Here is a 20,472-nt window from a genome sequence, read left to right as displayed (position 1 = left end):
TCTCGCTAAAACAACAATTGCGATATCGCAGAGGATATATATCGCACACCCTAATACAGACACACATACATAAATCTTTGTATATAAATATATATACAAACATTTTTGTGTCATTGGTGACATGAGTAAATCATTTGAATGATTCTAAACTATATATGCATTGTATTGTATTTCTCTACAGGGCCCTCTTGAGGTGGCCCAGGTGTTTCTGTCTGAGATCCCAAGTGATCCTAAACTCTACAGGCACCATAATAAACTGCGACTGTGCTTTAAAGACTTCACCAAGAGGTTTGATTTCAGATGCTCTCAAACTACATTAATTAACATGAACTCCAGTAGTCCAACTACTAACCATAACTTCTTACATCACATTAATGTAGTATTACTATATGATTATAGGAACGATTATCCCAAAAAGAATTGAACTATTGCAGTCCATGTAAATGTTGCTACTTTTGTATGGTTGCATGGCACATTATTTTAACAGTTAAATGGTAATAATATTGTTTTATTAGGATCCCCATTAGCGGCCCATTTAATGGCAGCTAGTCTTCCTGGGGTCCTCTTTAAAAATCTTCACAACATAAAATTACACAAAACAAACACAAATTACAATCAAGAAAATTCAAACATTACAGTTACATTCAAAATATTACCAAGTGAAAGAACATGACAATTTCCAGCTTTCACAAGGCCATTTGCAGCAGTTCCTGGGTTACTGTCCTCTTAAATTAATATTTGTTCTGAACTCTGCATGATGAGACAAAGTCGATTCCAAATAGACATTGATCTGTAAAATGATGTGCGTTTCAGAAAATTTGTCAGAAAATATAGTGGTCAGTAATACACTTAGAACTTTGAAATGCCTGCATGGTAAATGCCTCGTTACCAAAATGGCCTGAGTGTGAACTGACTTCCCTTCAAAAGACTTTAATTTAACCCTGCAACCTTTAATAACTCCCCTAGATGTGAAGATGCCCTTCGCAAAAATAAGAGTCTGATTGGTCCAGACCAGAAAGAGTATCAGAGAGAGCTGGAGAGGAACTACCACAGACTGAAAGAAGCTCTGCAGCCTCTCATTAACAGGAAGATCCCACAACTCTACAAACCTGTATTACAGGTCAACTCACACAGGTCAGACAATTAAAATTGTCAAAAGCTGTTAAGAATGTCCTTTATACGTCACATTGCGCTTAATAAACCAGCTTACCACAGCAACTTGAGTTTCCCAAACTAAGTTTGAATGAATTAATAATGATGGGAGTTTCCCTTTTAAACCCTAATATTTTAATAAAAGGGCCATCAATATTTTATTAATACATCGTCAAATGGTTCACTGTAAAGTACAGTGACAATTGCTCCGTTTGTTTCATATGAAAGCAAAATTTTGATTTAAATTGTACTACAAATATTGTAGAATGCATAGAAATTCTATCAAATGGAGACCTACTACAGTCAGGAAATGGGCCTTCATTGCCTGGACTGTTTAGTGTGGTTCATCAACTGCAAAGCATGATTAGTTAGTTACTCATAACAGATGAGATATGGATAATGTGTTACATAATTGTCCAAAAAGGTGTGGGTGTTTTAAATGTACTTTTTTTCATTTTAACAAGCAGCAAAAGGACAGCTTGAGAAGGTAGTCAAGTTGTTAGCGAGCATATTTTTAAAATAGTTTGCTAACGATTAAAGGTTTGTTTCCTCAAGAATATTTTTATACTCCTTTTATAACATTAATGTTTTTCTTTTCCTTTCAGAGACTCTTTTAGCAGAATGAGCCTTCGCAAGCTAGACGTGTGAAGATTGAAGAAATAAAAAGAACAAATGCAATTTTATTTATTTGTATATATCAATCCTCCTCACAATGTCAGTGTTTCTGCCATAAAGTAAAAAGAGATGTGTGTTAAGACGTTTGGTTCATCATTCCAATTTTGTATTCGTTTACAAAATGGCCAGTTACATGATCACAAGAACTGATGATGAATTTAGCATACAATGTGTCAAAACCTGTATCTATTACTGTATCTATTTTATTTTCTTTTTTTACTTCATCCCAGTGCATTTTTAATAGTTACGGTACAACTTAAGAGTTTATTTAATCCTTACAGAAAATGCAAAAAAGGTGATGATCTTTTTTTTCCCAGCATTATTAAGTTTTATGTGCCTTTTGTTTACTTTAAATATTTTACTAAATAAATACTCTAATGGCCATTCCAGTGTGTTGTTAAAGAAACTGCACCAAAAGACTTAATTTTATATGTTGGTATTTTAATGTGGCAAATAAGAATCTACATAACCAGGTAATAGAAAAATATTTACATTTTCCCTGCCTCAAATATACAACAGAATGTAAGAGATTCTCTTGAACTGTTTTATTTATTGCTCATAGAGATCTTGGTGTAATCGCAGGGTCTGCTCACAACATTAGATAGAAAAGCTTCTTAGACTGGACTGAGGTATGGCTGATAAACTTTAAAACCTGGAAAAATAGGTCACTTTTTCCCTGTGGTCATTTATAGACAAATTATACATGCTCTGCTTTCGAGGTTGCCCACCTAAATTTGATTCTCTGTGTGCAAATAGTCTGCACCAGGGAACAAAACACATTGCCTGTGCTTTCTAGTATCAAATAAAAAAAAATGAAGAAATTAATGTGAAATCTACTTTGGGTTTTCAAGCTATTAATAATACTCTCCAAAACGGACAATGTGAATTCATACGTGAGACAAAACCCAAACAAGCATGAATTGATCTTTTACAAAAATATAAAATTTAAGTGCACAAGAAATCATTTTGTGCTATTCATTAGAGCTTCTATGGAATGCTTGAAAGTATATGAAAACTGTCACATGAACTACAGTAAGTGCCAAGGTGCGTTTGAATTAGGGTCATTGAAAAGCTGATGACATGGACTTGCTGAACAAGAAGATAAAGTACAAAAACAGTAAGACAAAAAAAGTGGCAACAAATGTCATGGCCTTGAAAGATTCACATCGGCTTTTCACTGACACTTGTTACACAAACGTACATATCGACCATTAACACATCCTGACTTGCTTTTCCAGTTTCCTACCAATGTACTTTCACAGTCCACGTCTTACCAGTAAAACTTCGTAACCGAGTCCCTTCGGCTGTTTTTTACTGAGAGACTCTCTTGTAGAATAGCAGGTAAGGTGTAGAGGTGGTGCATGTCTCGGGGGAACAGGCTCTGAGGAAGTCCTCTTCTTCAAAGAGTCTCACTTCGGAGTCATCAAACAGCATCCACTTTCCCTCAAAGTCCAAAAGGTTTTGCAGAGCGAGGTCAAAACACACCTGGGTTCCGTCGCCCATAGCATCAACTCCCTCTTCCTCTGGCTCTTTCTTCACTGTGTTCTGAAGCAAAGAACCGGCAGCACGACCGGCCGAGCCGGGAGCCTTCTCTGGATTGGTTTGATTGCTGTTGCTGAGCTCATAACTGGTGACACTTCTCTGTCCTCCTAAAAGCCCAACACCCTCGGAGGACCTTTTGCTTCCTGATTTCCTGGACATGCTTGTTGTCGTGCTGACTCTGGCCACATTTGTCCCTCTGCCAGGCAAGCTGAAAGACACCTCACCATCATCGTACTCTGTTTGTGGTACCTCCTCTTTCTTCTGTTTAGTGTCTTCCTCTCGGTCTTGATCTTCATCCTGAGATTGAAGCCTGAGTGTGGTGCGATGGAGATCCATCATGCGGATGCAAGTGGTGTAGTGACCGCTGCTGATGGTTACTCCGCTGTGCATGACCACGGCGAAGAGCTCATAGTGATGGCTCTGGTCTGGAGAATCAGGCTGAGTGCACCACTCGTGCAGGGAAAGCTTGAGAGGGGTTTGCAGAGGAGTATTCACCTTGGAAAGGCCAGCATAAGGATCCATCCTAAAGATTGAGGAACATTGTACCAAATTCTTAATGCACATTATAAAACGTGATAAATAAACAATAAAATATTTTGTCTCAAGTTGCTAAACCCTAAACATTTTTACCCTTATTTCTCAGAGTCTTAATGTTTCCTGTATTTTTTTCTGCTGTAATAAACATTAGAAACAGACTCATGGACAATTCACCGTGCCCTTCAGGGCTTCCATAGTTGAAAGATAGGAACTAAGCAGAGCTACACGATTAATCGTTAAAAGATTGCGATCTTGATTCAAACACCCAAGCTATTTAATTTCTAAAGAATGATTCATCTATTAAATCTTTGAAAAAGTCTTACTAGAAAATTCAAATCTGCATTCATGCTGCCACTGACGCAAAGAGCATGCATGTTTAGGTGAGAAACAGCTTCACAAACACTTTGTGATTGTCTTTTCAATCACTTAATATTATTTCTGTCTTAGTTCCATTGTTCATGGGGCTCCAGACAAAAAAAATTGACTAAGGAGCCATTGGCTCCTATAAGAAAAAAAAAAGGTAGGCACCAAATATTCTCTTTTAGGTGTCACAAAATAAATGTTTATTATTATTATTTTTACATTTCAATCATACTGTCATGTTTTTTTTCTCATGTTTTCTTGACTATCAGCATTTTAATCCATCTTGTCAAAGACCTGGGAACTAAGGTTCACTTAAAGTGGGAACTAAATGTCTTTTACAACTTGAAATATACAGTCATGCATTGTTTATTACACCGAATCTGTACCAATATCGTGGACCATAAGCATCACTTGGCCACTGAAAGTAGTTTGGGCTCTTCCTCAATACATCCTGTAAATATTGTCATACACTCTAAAATAAAGGTGCTTCACAATACCATAGAGCAAATACCAGTATTTGTAACAATCACAAAACTTTTTGTATCTGCATTCGGATACAATGTCGTACAGTACTTGATAAGACCGTTATGGCTATCTATTTTTTTTTTTTCAAAGTTATCACTGAACAAGTATGCCGTGTTAAACTAAAATAATTAATCATTTCTAAAATAATATTTATTATGCGAGCAGAGAGATGTCATGACAAACGTTTAGTGATGATTTGAACATGACTGAATCAATTCAATGCGCACATTTTCATTACATTAACTCTTTAAGAAAGTCGCAACAGCAAAAAGCTTTTTTACATTTTAGAGAAGTTGCGATACCGAACAGGATTACATGGTGATTAAAAAAAAAATAATAATAATAATAAATTCCCTAAACCAACCGCCTGCATGTATCTACTACTGTAGACCAATCCATGCATTATTGTGATTGTGTGTGGAAACGACGTAAATGTATGGAAATGTCTGTGCTGTTCATAAATAAAATGTGCGATCAGTGCGTCAAGAGCACTCATACTCGCATTATTATAGCGGACTCACAAATGCTTACTGTACGACTCCTGTACGCCATTGTCATAGTCTTTACCTTGATTGCAGTCTTCATCCATCAAAAATCTACTAGCGAGACTGGTTATCCAGTTGAGAAACTGTAGTTTGCGTCTCTTCTGGCCATACAGTGGTGGGATGTGTTGACAGTCTGATCAGTCTGTACATCACACAGCGCGACTGTGAGGGCTCGCGCTCTTCAGAGACAATAGCAGAATATGACAGAGCTCTACAATCTCTGACGTTATCAGCCTGGTTTCCTTTATATTAGCACTGTTTTTAATGGATTATTTGAACGCATTCACTTCCTGGATCATTGAATTGAAAACTTCTCCAGAGTATACCAACTTAAAATTATCTGATCGCAAGCAGATAAGAAAAATTGGGTTAAAGGGTTAGAATAGAAATTGTGCTTCAGTAATTTTGCGTTAATTGCATTAAATTATTTTAACGCGTTAAGGATTGTAAAATTAATCGCATGCGTAGGGATGGGAACCGAGAACCGGTTCTTATTCAGAGCCGGGTTTGTTCTTTGAAAAGAACTGGAAACGCGAGCAATTTCTAAGTTTCGGTTCCGAAAACGCTTCTGGTGCAACACATGACCAAGCGCTGTTAGAAGCCTTGCGCCGGTGTTCTGAGTATTAGCCATTTCCCGTAAAGGATGTCACGAACCGAATAACAAACATGCCTTTCTGCCTCTTTAATTACTGAGCACATTGATTCCAATGACGCGCATTCCACAGACTCGTTGTGCTGTCGCGTCTTTAATTGCCGAACACATTGTTTCCCATGACTGTATGTGCACTCGCGCCTTTGATAACTGTGCACATTGTTTTGTGTGACTGTACATCTAATGCCACTAAATTAAATTATATTTGTCCCATATTGTCATTAATATACATACTGGCTTCAACTTGGACCACTAAATAAATAGACAGCTATTGTTATGCAAGTATGAGGGTTAGATTATTTAGTATACAGGTCATTTCAAGAGTGATAAACAAATTGATAGAAAATATTTATTTTAATGCACTTTAAATGTTTAAAAATGTCGAAACCAATCATTACATCACACCATCTCCTGACTGCATTATTATTTGTAAAATAGGGACTTTATGGAGAGTGTGTATACATGTTTATAAGTTTAACCGTTTAGATTTCATTAATTAAGGGAAATTAACAAGTGTCTCAGCCCTCAAGGGACTATTTGGCCAACAAGCTTATTCCTGCTTGAAAAGCAAAACGTTATTGATGGTGTAAAAAACATCAACTTTGAAACACATGCTGATTGATGGACTAGCATTACTCAACATTACTTACTACCTTCCAGCAACGCTACATTCAGTGAAGGTAAAATAATAAAAAAAACAATAATAGTTCATTTAAATGGAACCAGAAGCCGAACCGGAACATTTCTAAAAATACCCAACCCTACTTATGAAGATCTGTACACTGTAATATGTTGCATTTTGACATTGCCAAACTTTAAATTAAGTTGACAGTAAGTAATAAACAGTATTGAGCATTGTGCATTTTTCCTTACCACTATTTCCTAATACTTGTTTAAGGGGAAGTCGTGGCCTAATGGTTAGAGAGTTGGATTCGCAATCGAAAGGTTGTGAGTTCGAGTCTCGGGCCGGCAGGAATTGTGGGTGCGGGGAGTGCATGTACAGTTCTCTCTCCACCTTCAATACCACGACTTAGGTGCCCTTGAGCAAGGCACCGAACCCCCAACTGCTCCCCGGGCGCCACAGCATAAATGGCTGCCCACTGCTCCGGGTGTGTGTTCACAGTGTGTGTGTGTCTGTGTGTGTGTGTGATCACTGCTCTGTGTGTGTGCGCACTTTGGATGGGTTAAAAGCAGAGCACGAATTCTGAGTATGGGTCACCATACTTGGCTGTATGTCACATCACTTTAATGATTTTAATGGAACCGGAATCAGAACTGGAACATGTTAGGAAAATTTCTAAAGCATGCGTCAACGCTGATAGTCCTAAATATATATATATATATATATATATATATATACACACACACACACACTATATGTTATAATTTTTTTTTAAATAATTAAATTAAACACCAATAGACTGCAGCAATTAATATTTTGTCAACCTCTAGTAAATGAAACATTATTTTGTTAAGTTCAGAATTCTGATCTCTATTTGAGACAAAAAAAATTGTGTTTCTCAATCTATCCAGAATCGTGCAGCTCTGGAACTAAGCATTAATAATCTGTAAAGGATACATACTCAGAGCCATTGGCAGCAAAGCATTTCAGGTGGATTGTGATGACTTCTGGTGTTTTGTCAAACAGAAGACTTCTCTCTGCTTCTGTGTAGTGATGACAGGTCTCACAGAAATATTTATCTTCACCCATAATCCTCTCCACAGATGCAAATTGAGATATGGCCCACTTTAGAGTTTTCAGATCAGGCTTGGGATCTGGAGAAACTGAAAAAGGAGGATATAGTTAAAAAAATCTAAGCAGCATCCAAGTGTTGACTGACAGTCACAAACAGAGATAGATTCAACACTATCAAAGTACTCACTCTGAGAACTGTCAGAGTCAGAGGAGCTGTTGTCCTTCTCTTGCACAGGTACGCTGATGTCTTGAAAGTCCTCTCTCCGCTCTGTGAAACACTCACATTCCAGGCAGCGTGTCCGCAGCACCAGCTGACCCTGGAACATCCACTTCAGCACATCCAGGCCTGATTGCTCTAAATACAAAATACAGGCAAATTCTTTAGTTAAAGAGGTTATTATTGAATCATTTATACTGTTGTTTTTCATTTAATCAATGTGGCTGCAATATACTAAACTAAGGGAATTAATTAGGATGTGGGAACAAATTGTCAGTTCGTGGCCATGATAAATAATACAAAAATATAGTTGACAAAAAATAATACAAAATAAAAATATAGATGTTTTATTGCAACTCTTCAAATAAATTCCTTGTTATAATTTCTCAGTTTATACTTATTTTTCCCATTTCCATAATTTACAATCTTAGTTCCATTAGACATATGATCAGTTTGGCCAGTTAATAGTACACATCTTGTATGTTCATATATTATGTATTATGTAAAATAATTATTTACAATAGTTTAATTGTGGAATATCTGCATTATTAAAATAAAAATAAACGGCTGGAGATTTGGTCACAATTGTGTGTAAAACTTATTACCTTTATTCTTTTCCAGACTCTGTTTAACTTCTTGAGTTCTACTCTCATTCTCTGAGGTATCCTTCTCCTGCTTCTCTTGGACACTACAATCTGATTTCTCCTTGGTCTCCAACCTCCCTCTTACATGTGAAGTAATTCGTCCCATGCTGCGGAACTTTGAGAAGATGCTAGGCTGCTTCCCAGATGGCTTTAACCAGCCCAGCTTCCCTCTCCTTGTCCTCTTGCCCACCTCTTTTGGGGGACTGTCATTCTTCTCCTCTTCTGTAGTGCTCCCTCTGTCCTTCTCTTGCTCCACAGTTCCATTCCTCTGGTCAGAACTCTCTGTGGTTATGTTGCTGCACGATTTTCGTTTTGAGCGGGTCATAGGCACGTTTCCCTCATTTTTCTTTGATTTGCTTTGAGATTTTGGCTTTTTCTTAGCATTGCCTGCTTCTGTGTCACTCTTCCTCTTTCCACTCAACTGGCCATCAGAGCTACCATCATCCTCGTGTTTAGACTCCCCCATTCCATTGCTCATTGTACTGTCCTTCTGGTTGTCGGTTTGCTCTTTTTTAATATTGTCACAGGCCTCCTGGATGTTAGCAAGGATGCACTGCAGCACCTCCTGTGCATCATGCTGCAAGTAACCCTCATACATTGGATTAAGCTGCCTGCAATGGAGAAATCAAACCGTTTTTTTTGGAAACTCATTAAAGCCAAGGTTACAGTGAAAAAAAACTCTGAGAGGTTTAAATGTCTTTTCAGTTTTGCTGAATGATGCTCTGGCCCACAGCATTACCGGAGCGTGTTAAGCAGCTTGCGAGGTGGTGTGGCAAGCTCTCCTTCACTGTATTTTTCTGGGTTAAGCAGAAAGCTGGATTGCAACTGCTCAACAGAAGAGATGATGCTGTGGAAACTACCCAGCAGCTCCATGGGAACAGGTAGGGTGTTCTCAACCATGTCCCCCTGATAACATAAAAATAATCAATTATAGTAAAGGCAACAATTTTAACGTGAAAAACTATTCTATACATTTATTCAATTAGAAGCTAAATTTTCCCTACACTGAAGCTATTCATACTGATATATACTAGGGCTGTCACTTTTAGTTTGAAAATCGATTGCACGATCGGCCCAACCAAAAAAAGTTTCGAAAATGAAAATAGGCAATCGATTTTAACCAAATATGTACACTATTAATTTTAAAATAATTAAACAATAAAGAATTCCGAAAGTGCAGTATGCGTCTAGAGGTCTCAAGGCGCGGTAGACGTGAATTCACCTCATTCGCGCATCTAGTTACAGGAGATTCTGAGTTATGAAAAGGACCATTGTAAGCTGACAGCGACCGGCTTTTGTGGTAGAAAATTCTCAGTAATACCCCTCACCTTGTGCAGCTGTACCAGAGTGTCCCTGGGACATCAGTGCATAAATATAGTGAATAAACATATAGTGAATAAAAACGCTCTGCTCTGGACCCCGAAAATGTTGATCGACTTGTTTTCCTGTCCAATTAATTTGTAATGGCCCTAGCCTTTTTGCGCATTTCATTATGCCTGCCTAGAGCCGCCTAGCCTAATGGCGCTTTTCCATTACCAGTACCAGCTCGACTCGGCTCGACTCGCTTTTCGCTCCGTTTTCCATTGCAGATAGTACCTCCACAATAGTACCTGGTTGTCATAGCGACGCTGCAGGAAACTGCCGTGACATAATCTTCTACGCGACACACACCCGCTACCCACACACACAGGACAATGGAGGAAATCGAGTGCATGTTGTTTTTGATCCTCGGGATGTGGCTGTTTCTCACAGCAAGAAGACAAACGTTGTTTCAGGAGAGGCTGAGGGCAGCAAAACGAAACACTGCTGAAAAAAACAGGAGTGTAATGATGACGCAGTGAATAGTGACGATTCTCTCTGACCAATCAGCAGTCTGCTGTGTTTTCACATCACATTATAGTATTGCCTCAGCTCGCTTGGAACCTCGCCGGAGGTGGTACGAAAAAAAGTACCTGGAAGCCGGTACAGGTACAACTTTTACACAGTGGAAAACCAAACAGAGCCGAGTCGAAGTGAGCAGAGGCGAGCTGGTACTGTGTAGTGGAAAAGCGCCATATGTGTCGGTTACGTTCAATAAAAAAACACAGATGGCCTGTTCTCAAGTCCATTTAAAGTTTCATTTTTTTTAACAGTTGTTTGAAATGGATTGAATCATTATTTAAAATAATCTTGGAGATTTTTGAATTGCCTAAATCATAAATGCAGCCGGGTTGAAGCCTGCAGTGATGTTTTTCTTTTGTTATGGCAGCCGTCCCCTCTGCATATATATTTTTTCGAGAATGTTGCACTCCTGTTGCTGTTTGTTATTCTGCACGAAACTTCATGCCAATAAATAAGAAGTATTGCTGACTTGTGCGTTTCCAGCGCTCTCTTTACGTTCGTCCTTTATTTGATGTTGAAAAAGGAAACGTCTTTTTTTTTAGACATGGAAAATCGATTTTACAACCGATTCAATGAACACTTATGTCTTAAAAATGTTTTTTTTTTCATAAAAGTGACAGCCCTAATATATACTTAGGATGAGCATAATCAAGGCAAAGGAAAACACCTTTTAAAAGATTAAATTTACCAACCTCATTTTTGGCACCATCTTCTTGCTGTTTGTCTTTCAGCTTAGCCATATGACACAACGATTTGATGGCCTCTTTAAAACCAGGACAGTAATATAAGACCTAAAATTTGAACGAAGGGTAACACATTTTGATCAGTGGGATCCAAGCTACTGTAATGTAATGTGTGTGTGTGTGTATGTATATATATATATATATATATATATATATATATATATATGTATGTGTGTGTATAAACAAACACACATACACACAGAGATTAATTACATTTACATTTAGTCATTTAGCAGATGCTTTTATCCGAAGCGATTGACAAATGAGGACATTGGAAGCAGCAAAAACAGCAAAAGTGCTATAACACGTCTCAGTTAGCTTAAATGCAGTACATGAAGCAAGGGCTTTTAAATAATATAATAAATAAAAAGAAAACAGATAGAATATAAAAAGAATAGAGCAAGCTAGTGTTAGAGGTCTTTTTTATAATTGTATAATAAATAAAAAGAAAATAGATAAAATACAAAAAGATTAGAAGGGTAGTTAGATTTTTTTTGTTTAAAGAATAGAATTAGAATAGTGAGTGCCGATTAAGGATTAATCGGATTAAGCTGATTCCTGAATTTGGCTAAGGACTCAGCTGCTCGGATTGAGGTGGCCAGGTCATTCCACCAGCAGGTTTAAAAGCAATTTAAAAGTCCGTAAAAGTGACTTTGTGCTTTATTGGGATGCCACAATAAAGCAACATCATAATTAATTATGTATTATGTATATTATGTATATAAATATTACCTATTCACCTGTGGTGTCCTGCCTGATTGTCGTCAATAATACATGATTAGTGGGTAAGATGAACAGTATACCTGAAGGATGCTGTTCAGATAGCAAGTGTTCCCCAAATTATTAAACCCAATGAAGGGGACCAGGCTCTCGCGCTTATCACAACTGAGAGGAGATGAAGGGCAAGGCATTGGCACAACCTGGTCATGACTTGAGAGAGAACAATTAGGAAAAATGAATATGGTATTTTCAAACATAATCTGTATTAAATAGCCTAATAACATAATTCCATACTTCATAGTCTCTTCTGGTTCTGCAGTGCCGTTGTCTTCTGCAGGGGCCTCTGAGAAGTCCAGGGCTCTTTTGGTGTCCTTCTTCTGGAAGAACTTTAGAGAGAGTTTGCTCTTCTTCACAGGACTGCCAACTGCAGCCACCACTCCACCTTCATTATGCAGTCCGGGCATTTTAACTATTCAATACACAGAGGTGGAAAGTAACGAATTACATTTACTCGCGTTACTGTAATTGAGTAGCTTTTTTGTGTACTAATACTTTTTAAAGTACTTTTTTAAATCTGTAATTTTACTTTTACTTAAGTATATTTTGTTTGAAGTATTGTACTTCGCTACATTTTAAAACACATTAATTACTGAGTAAAAAAAAAATAAAAATAAAAAAAATAAATCGCTCCCTGGAAACTACGTCAGTAAATGGGCAGGAGGGCAAACTGGCGCTAAAATCACAAGAAAGATGCAGACGGTCAAAACAGGCGTTAGTGGTGCAGACACCGCTGAAAACGAAACCCCGTCATATTCTGAAGTTGAACTCGAAGGAAATGAAGTGAACCCATGGCCATATGTATGCTCTATTATGCAGTGTAAGCTGTACTTGCCTAGGAAGTAGCAGCTTATAAAATTTCGACAAGACATACCCTGCTACCCTTCGCAAGAATGTAGAGGTAAGCTAAATAATTGCATCGTTGCATTGGTGGTTAAAATGAAGCTTTGACATTTTAGCAAGAGGTTTTGCACAAATTAGCCAAAAAGACAGTGGTGAGGAGTGTGCTATTTTTGTTTTAATGATGTGTGCGCGCATTTATAGTGCGTTCTTTTACTTTGTGATTCAGTCTCCTAAAATGCATTTAGAATGATCACAAAATTGAAGATATAGGGGCAGAAAATTCACATATTTATATAATTTCATATATTAAATCAAAATCACACAAAAAATGCCATCTTTTCCTCCAAAAATCATCATGAATATATACATACATATATATAACAGTTCAGTAATAGGGTGACCACCCGTCCCGCGTAGCGCGTGCGCGCACAGTGTTTGAAGCCAAATTCATGCGTCCCGCAAATTGAGACTGTGTCACGCAAAATCAATGCTTGCTCAAAAAAAGTTGATGGCTCTATATCCTCGAGCCCCAGGCAGCCAAACGAACATTACTTGACAGTTCAGCACGCTACTGCGAGAGCGGGAGCGAGCGAGTTTGAATGAGAGATGAAGTTTACATTTTTATTATTTCTGTTTTAACGTTTTTGCTACATTATTTATATTAAAATATGTTATGCAGGCAATAACTCAGTTTACTATTTGACTAATTTACTGAGGTGGCATCGTTGTTAACTTACAAAAATGATAATTTGGTGGATAATTGACATTTTTCCGTTAATAACAGGTAGTGTATTCCGATGTAAAATTAACAGTCGCCTGTGGACGCTCAACAACCATCTTATCTGAGCTCAAAACGCTGCTTGAGCAAGTGTCAAGATACTAAAAGTAATAAATACATAATTATGAACGTTTATGTGTTTATTTTTGTTCTCAGTGCGTTATTTTAATAGCAATTAATGATTATGAACATAAAGCATTACAATATATATATATATATATATATATATATATATATATATATATATATTACCAGTGTTGGGGAGTAACTAGTTACATGTAACGGCGTTACGTAATTTAATTACAAAATTATTGTAACTGTAATTAGTTACAGTTACTACGAAAAAATGAGTAATTAAATTACAGTTACTTATGAATTTTTTAACGATTACAAAGGGGATTACATTTGAATATTTACACACATCCACATACAGATTTAACTGATTTCTTTCCCAAAATTGCACTGACTATTCTGAGACATACCGCCCTAGTAATTTCCGGGATGCGGAAATACAGTCTGGTTCGTAGAATCCAGTCATAAAAACGGAATGCCTAACGCGGACGGAATATGCCACATTTTGGATGACTAAATCAAAAGTAGGTCAGTACACTTGAATCAAAACATGACATCGACTAGTGTCTGTGAATATTAAGCCCCAAAAATGCAATATATGACTTGCACATTCTGCGTGTCTGTGGAAATCAGGCGCGGACTGGACACCGGGAGAACCGGGACAATTCCCGGTGGCCTGGCAGCCGATTTTGCCCCACTATTTAATATCATTATTGTATACTAAAGCGATCATTTGCGAATCCGCCATTTGATAATTAAATCTCTAATAAGTCATGAATTGTTAGTCATGACTCGCGCGCTCTCCACGCCTCCGCCAAACGGGTTGGATCAGACTCAGAGTAATCAATGCGAGAGAACAAGAGAGAAAAGAGTGGACTGTGGAAGCGCACAGCTGGAGCAGAGAAGCAGAACTACTGTTCAGGGTTTTAGGTCAGTTTCATCTGTAAAGATGCTTTTTTGTCTTTGTTTTTTTTATTTAATTAATCAAGCAGCAGCACGTTGCTCATCAGTCATCACTCAAAATACTATATAAAGGACATCATTATTATCTGTTGTAATGTTACAGTAGGAATTTAGCTGAAAAAAATTCAGATTTTTTTTTATAGGTTTAGGGGGAGCTACGAGAGACAACCCCACAACCCTTACGAAAATTAACATTTTAATATTTAACTATAAATCCAGAGAAAATGGTTACTATTGTTTAACTGTGGTAACCAAAAATGTAAAATTATTTTACAAATGTATTTATTTAAAAATGAATACAAATCCATTTGCAAAAAAACAAAAACAAAACAAGGTTATTTTACTTTTATAGAGGCTAATAAAAGCATGGTAATTTTTTGTTAGGGAAAAACATGACTCGTGTACAGTATTAGGATATATTGTAGTATTGTAGAGTATTGTATTGTAAAGTATAGTTTTGTTCAATCTTGAGTATTAAAGTCATGAGAGAGATGGATAACAGGGCAAAATAAAAAGACTGAAGAGAAAAATGGAAGTGAAGGTGCAGTTCAGGAGAGAACTTTCAATTATTTTGCATGTCCCCAAATTAAAGATTTAAACCTTTTTTTATGTCAGGTCCATACAAAAAAATAGTTTTGTCCATGAATTTGTTTGTATGAGTTTGAATTTTCCAGTCTGAATTTTTTCTTCAGTCCGCCCCTCCTGTAAATTAATGGCAAAGACATGGTTTCATTTACTACACATAGGCCTACTGAAGCTCGCAGTGTTTTCAACCTCTGCCATCTCAATATACTGTAGGAGTACACAAGCACATAAACATAATTTCTAGAACTGCTCTGTGTCACTTCATGTGCATTTTACTTATTTTGAGAAAACTATCATCATATACAAAGAGACAGCAGTTTAAAAAAAACACCAATGTTTCAGGAGTTTATTACACAGAATACGTAACATGCTTATTAGATAAATGTATTTAAGTTGGTGTATATGCTTTCATTTATTATTCTTTAATTTTCACAAATTTAGAAAAGTAATCAAAAAGTACTCAAAAGTAATTAGTTACATTACTTTAATAAAGTAATTGAAAAAGTTACACTACTATTACATTTTAAACAGGGTAACTTGTAATCTGTAACCTATTACATTTCCAAAGTAACCTTCCCAACACTGTATATTACTATATACTATCGATGAAACCACAAAGCTGACGCGGGAGGTATGTATAACTGCAATATAAAGTAATTTTGAGTATTATTGCTATTAGTATTATTTTCTAAAATTAGGTAGATGTAATATAAAAGTACACATGGCAATGTTTTTGCAACAGCTCCAAGTCTCACGCGCAGTGTAGGTTATACGTCACTGTCCGAATCCGTTCACTTATTTATTTATTCACTCCTTCCTGATATAGTGAACTCAACTGCCATACACTATATAGGGATTAGTGAATGAGTGAATTCCCTTCCCTTGAGTTGTGATGTCAGACTTTTTTTTTTTTTTACTTTTCCTGTGGTGTTGAGCAACTACAATTCATTTTAATCCTATAATTTTATATTATAATTTATTTAAAGTGAATAAATTGTAATGAAAAATTAATAAAATAGCTAAAGTAAATCGTAAGTGGAAGTGCATCTGTCAATTCTGTCATGAGCATACATCAGCAATTACACATGTTTAGGGGAATAGGGCATTATTAATATACCATGCAAGGTGGTATGTGCTAGAAATGGGTAAACCACTATCAGTGAGTCTGCCCATGGGGTGTCCCACATTGTCCCTCAGAAACGTACCCCTTGTCCCCACTTGGGCTTATTAGCAGGTGGTCACCCTATTCAGTAAACATGTTAATTAAGAGACTTGCGTTTTAGACACCATATTGCCTTTTTTAGCTCTATTTCTACAACAGAAAATAATTCCAAACACAGCCACCAAAGCACAGTTTTGCGTCTCTGAGCAACGTGACAGTGTTTCGTTCCTGAATGAATCAACCGTTTAAATGATTCGGTTTAAATGATTCGGTTCAGTCGCAATGACTCGCTTATTAACAGTGACTTGCTGACACATACTGGCCATTTTAATTTCACATTTAAAGTATCTTTTGATTTTTTTTTAAATAATTAATTTCTTATCATTTCAAATGAGTATTCAACATTTTATGTCTTGTATATCAAAACATTATTCATGCATTTGTAACTGCAGGTTAAATGCATTCTTGTCCTGCACTAAACAGTGTAATACATCTAAATGCCACTTCCAATGAATCTTCTGCATTTCCTCTGCATTAAAAGATGAGTTTGTTGATACTGATTTGCCTGGTAACAGCCCAAATGTTTTATTATTCTAAATAACTGATTCCTTTAATTAAAAACAACTAGTTTGAGATTAATAGACCTATCCCAGGGGTGTCAGACTCAGTTCCTGGAGGGCCGTAGCCCTGCAGAGTTTAGTTCTAACCCTGCTCTAGCACACATATCATGTAGTTTTCAAATAAACCTAAATGATTAGATTAGCTGGATCAGGTGTGTTTAGGGTTAAATCTAAACTGTGCAGGACTGTGGCCCTCTAGGAACTGAGTTCGACACCCTTGGCCTGTCCCATTTTGACTCCCTCCCACTGTTAAAATGTAACTAAGTAATTTTTACTCTGAGTAAATTTTAAATGAGCTACTTTTTACTTTTACTTGAGTAGATTTTTAGACTGGTACTTTTACTTGTACTTAAGTAAAATTTCATTAATGTAATGGTACTTTTACTTGAGTAGAATATTTTTGAATTCTTTCCACCTCTGTCAATACATTAGATGAAAGAGAAACCAAACCAAATGTCAAAAAAACGAAACAAACTCAATCAAAATATTTACGATCAGCCACGAAACGCGGGAAAACTAAACGTTAGCCGCCCAGGCCACACAACATGAGCTGCAAGAGTAACGTTACTTCTGAGTTACGTAATAAAAATAGAACTACGTTTAATTATCTTACCTAAGGAATCTTATTATGCACGCGTAACATTTTCGCAATCCCAAGAACGCGGTTTCGTTTTAAATATAACGTTACACAAACTTGACAACCGCGTCTGCTCTGCTGTAGAACTTGGCGCTTTTTCCACGACTGAGAATCCTCCGCTAATGCCTGAACAAAAGGAGATGGTCGAAGAAATTGTGTGTAGTTAAATAAGTAGCACTGCCGCGATTTGTATGATTAAATACGTATTTTTGTTTACGATTTTTTTTTTACATGAATAAAAGTAAATATATTATTGCAGGCATAAGTTTGGACGACTATGTCATCTGACAAACGGGCAGACTGTCATTTTAAACCGATCTGAGATCAGTAATGTGATTGTCGATTGTAAACGCCTGACGGTTTGGGTTTGTGAACAGAACAGAAGGCTGAATCTGGATCAGTGTTAAATAAGGAGCTTCACGGGAAACGGTCTTATTTTCTTATAAATAAATCGATTCTTTGGTTAAAATATTTGTAGTGGTTTTTTTTCCAAAACATCATAACGGCATGTATTTAAAGCTAAAGTTATCAAACGCAGGACGAGAACGAGGAATTCATTGTTGTTTAGGACGCAGTTATTTGTGATGTCACATTCACAAACGTTAGTGCAAGAAACTGCAACGGTCCTCTTAACCAAAACATAAAAAAAACAATAAATTCAAGCTTGCTTTTTTATTCTAAAATAATACTAAAATAATAAATAAATAAATATTACAAAAATGCTTGTTTTATCTAGGTGTTTTTATTATTATTACAAAAAGTATTTATGTGCAAAAAGTATTTCTTACCTTTCACCAGTAGATGGACATCAAGAACAGTGCATGATCAATGGAACGTTAAATCAACCATCAGCATCGGGGGTGTTTAGTCCTGCTCCTGGAGGGCCACTGTTCTTTAGAGTTCAGCTCCAACCCCATTTAAGCACACCTGAATCACCACAAACTTGGTGTCTTTATTCTGAAATACCCGTTGCATTTTAAAAGAATTGAAACAGAAAAAAAGGCATAATGTGTGAATGAAGCATCACAAACATGAAGCATTACAAAGCATCCAGTCTGATCTAGCTTAAGTATATACAGTACATTTTTTCATTCAGAACATATGAGATGAATAAAAAGAACCATTCAAATTCTAGTTAGATGCAGTGAAGCTACGGGAAATGTCACAGTGCCAACATTGAGTTCGCTAGGTGGTGCAGTGATCAACAACTGAAATCACACTTCAAGGCACTGATAACTTCCATAAAGCTTGTCTGACTCTAGTATTTGGGTAAATGTCATCATGTTATCTCACATAATGAACCAACAGTTCTGTTTGCATGGTAGTTATGATTCAAAACAAAAACTCTGACTCATAAATAATTCACTCACAGTTTAATACTGTCTATTCTCAATTCCCTGAAAATATTCTGTGATTATACTATGCATTATTAAATTTAAATCAGCTATATTTGTACATTTTATACGATTTATGCCATACCGTGACGTGTGATGGCTTATGAAAGACAAAGTAGATATAAAACGGTTTCTGACTGGTTAAAAATATAAAAGAAACATTGAGTTCTTCAGCTGCAATTTTTTCCCGGATGACCTCGGTTGCCCCACGTGTGTGCTTTTATATAAACAAAATGACATAGGGCTTTCAGTATTAACATAGCCTGCAAAGAATGTGACGACTGTGTTATAGGCCTACTGTATAGTTCAATAAACAAATAGTCTGATATAGTTTAGACTAGGCAACATTTACTCACAATAGTCGTGTTTTGCTCTTAAACGATTAGTGTTTTTAATAAACCAATGTACTTTCTATTTGTCCTAACCTGTCAGATATTGCTACATCCCATTAAAACAGTGGGTAGTATACAATTCGACAATGAAAAATGTTATGGTTTATTAACGTCTACACTTACCATAATCCCTAAACCTACCCTTACAGTTATGCAAATATGGTAATTATGTGTAATAATACGTGGTTGTAGCTAGAAGGGATACAGCTACAGGAAACCAACAATAAATATTTTCTTTGTACCTATTATATTGTTTTTTTTAATTAAAGTCTACACCTACATCAACCCTAAATCTTCCCTTACAGTAATGCAGATACATTAAATGTTGTTCATTGGTGTGCGCATGCGCTGTAAACCCTGATGGTAGGAAAATCTGATGGGTAGGATAAAATAATGGGTAACACTTTAGAATAGGTAAAACTTTTTAACTATTAAGTATGACATTTCTCTCAATAAATTCTTAATTTGCTGCTTATTAATAGTTAGTATGGTAGTTGTCAGGTTTAGGTATTGGGTAAGATAAGAGATGTAGAATAAGGTCAAGTAGAATAAGGCATTAATATGTTCTTAATTAGCATTTATACATGGCTAATATTCTAGAATTATGCATGCTAATAAGCAACTAATAGGTGTTACCTATTCTAAAGTGTTACCAAATAAGGATTTGGTTTTCAACAAATTATTCAAACGACTCATTGGTAAAGAGAGTTATTTGACGCCATCTATTGGCAAAACGATGTAACTTGCAGAAAAATGGATAGGGTCAGACCTTCAGACAAATGTTGATCAAATTGTGGTTGAACTGTGTGTTTTTAGGAAAAGAATATATGCAGTTGAGGCAAGTAGTCACATGTGTTTACTATCTTGTATTTTTGTACATAAAATTAAATGGCATGAATTAATTTTTAATTATGACTATAATTATTATACTGCTATATAATATTATTTTAATAAAATAATACATTATATTATTTATATTATTTGTTTGGCAAAAAAATGCTACCTTTTATGTCTTTACTGTATATATTTGTGTTTAAACTATTTAAATTTACAAACAGAAACTAACTCAAAACATGT

At 36.2% G+C, this 20,472-nt stretch overlaps 2 protein-coding genes across 24 annotated transcripts in view; one reads left to right on the top strand and one right to left on the bottom strand.

Annotated features, from left to right (window-relative positions):
* LOC132161155 (dedicator of cytokinesis protein 7-like) overlaps positions 1-1,907 on the top strand; it is a 58,500-nt gene extending 56,593 nt beyond the window's left edge. For 21 of the 22 annotated variants that reach the window (XM_059570995.1, XM_059570991.1, XM_059570979.1 and 18 more), the window contains 3 exons: positions 182-288; positions 967-1,134; positions 1,758-1,907. In XM_059570995.1, the coding sequence (XP_059426978.1) occupies positions 182-288; positions 967-1,134; positions 1,758-1,800 (318 nt within the window). In that variant the 3' untranslated portion in view covers positions 1,801-1,907. Of the gene's footprint in view, positions 1-181; positions 289-966; positions 1,135-1,619; positions 1,640-1,757 lie in introns of all 22 variants that reach the window. The other variant, XM_059570982.1, reaches the window with a different exon arrangement.
* Positions 1,908-2,247: 340 nt separating this feature from the next.
* On the bottom strand, positions 2,248-18,524 carry LOC132161158 (ubiquitin carboxyl-terminal hydrolase 1-like). Of its 2 annotated transcripts, none has more exons than XM_059571002.1 (9): positions 18,398-18,524; positions 12,187-12,361; positions 11,976-12,102; positions 11,122-11,220; positions 9,288-9,454; positions 8,510-9,159; positions 7,875-8,042; positions 7,575-7,776; positions 2,248-3,892 (listed from the first exon to the last, which is right to left on the bottom strand). In XM_059571002.1, exons 2-9 carry the CDS (start codon positions 12,354-12,356, stop codon positions 3,139-3,141), a joined length of 2,337 nt encoding a protein of 778 aa, XP_059426985.1. In that variant the 5' UTR covers positions 12,357-12,361; positions 18,398-18,524; the 3' UTR covers positions 2,248-3,138. The 2 variants fall into 2 exon arrangements, with proteins under 2 accessions (XP_059426985.1, XP_059426984.1); XM_059571001.1 differs by lacking the exon at positions 18,398-18,524 and adding an exon at positions 17,586-17,739.
* Positions 18,525-20,472: the final 1,948 nt, after the last annotated feature.

This window comes from Carassius carassius, chromosome 17 (assembly GCF_963082965.1).
Source record: "Carassius carassius chromosome 17, fCarCar2.1, whole genome shotgun sequence".
NCBI classification, from domain to species: Eukaryota; Metazoa; Chordata; class Actinopteri; order Cypriniformes; family Cyprinidae; genus Carassius; species Carassius carassius.
The sequence above is the reverse complement of the archived record's forward strand: the minus strand, read 5'-3'. Positions and strand labels throughout refer to the sequence as shown.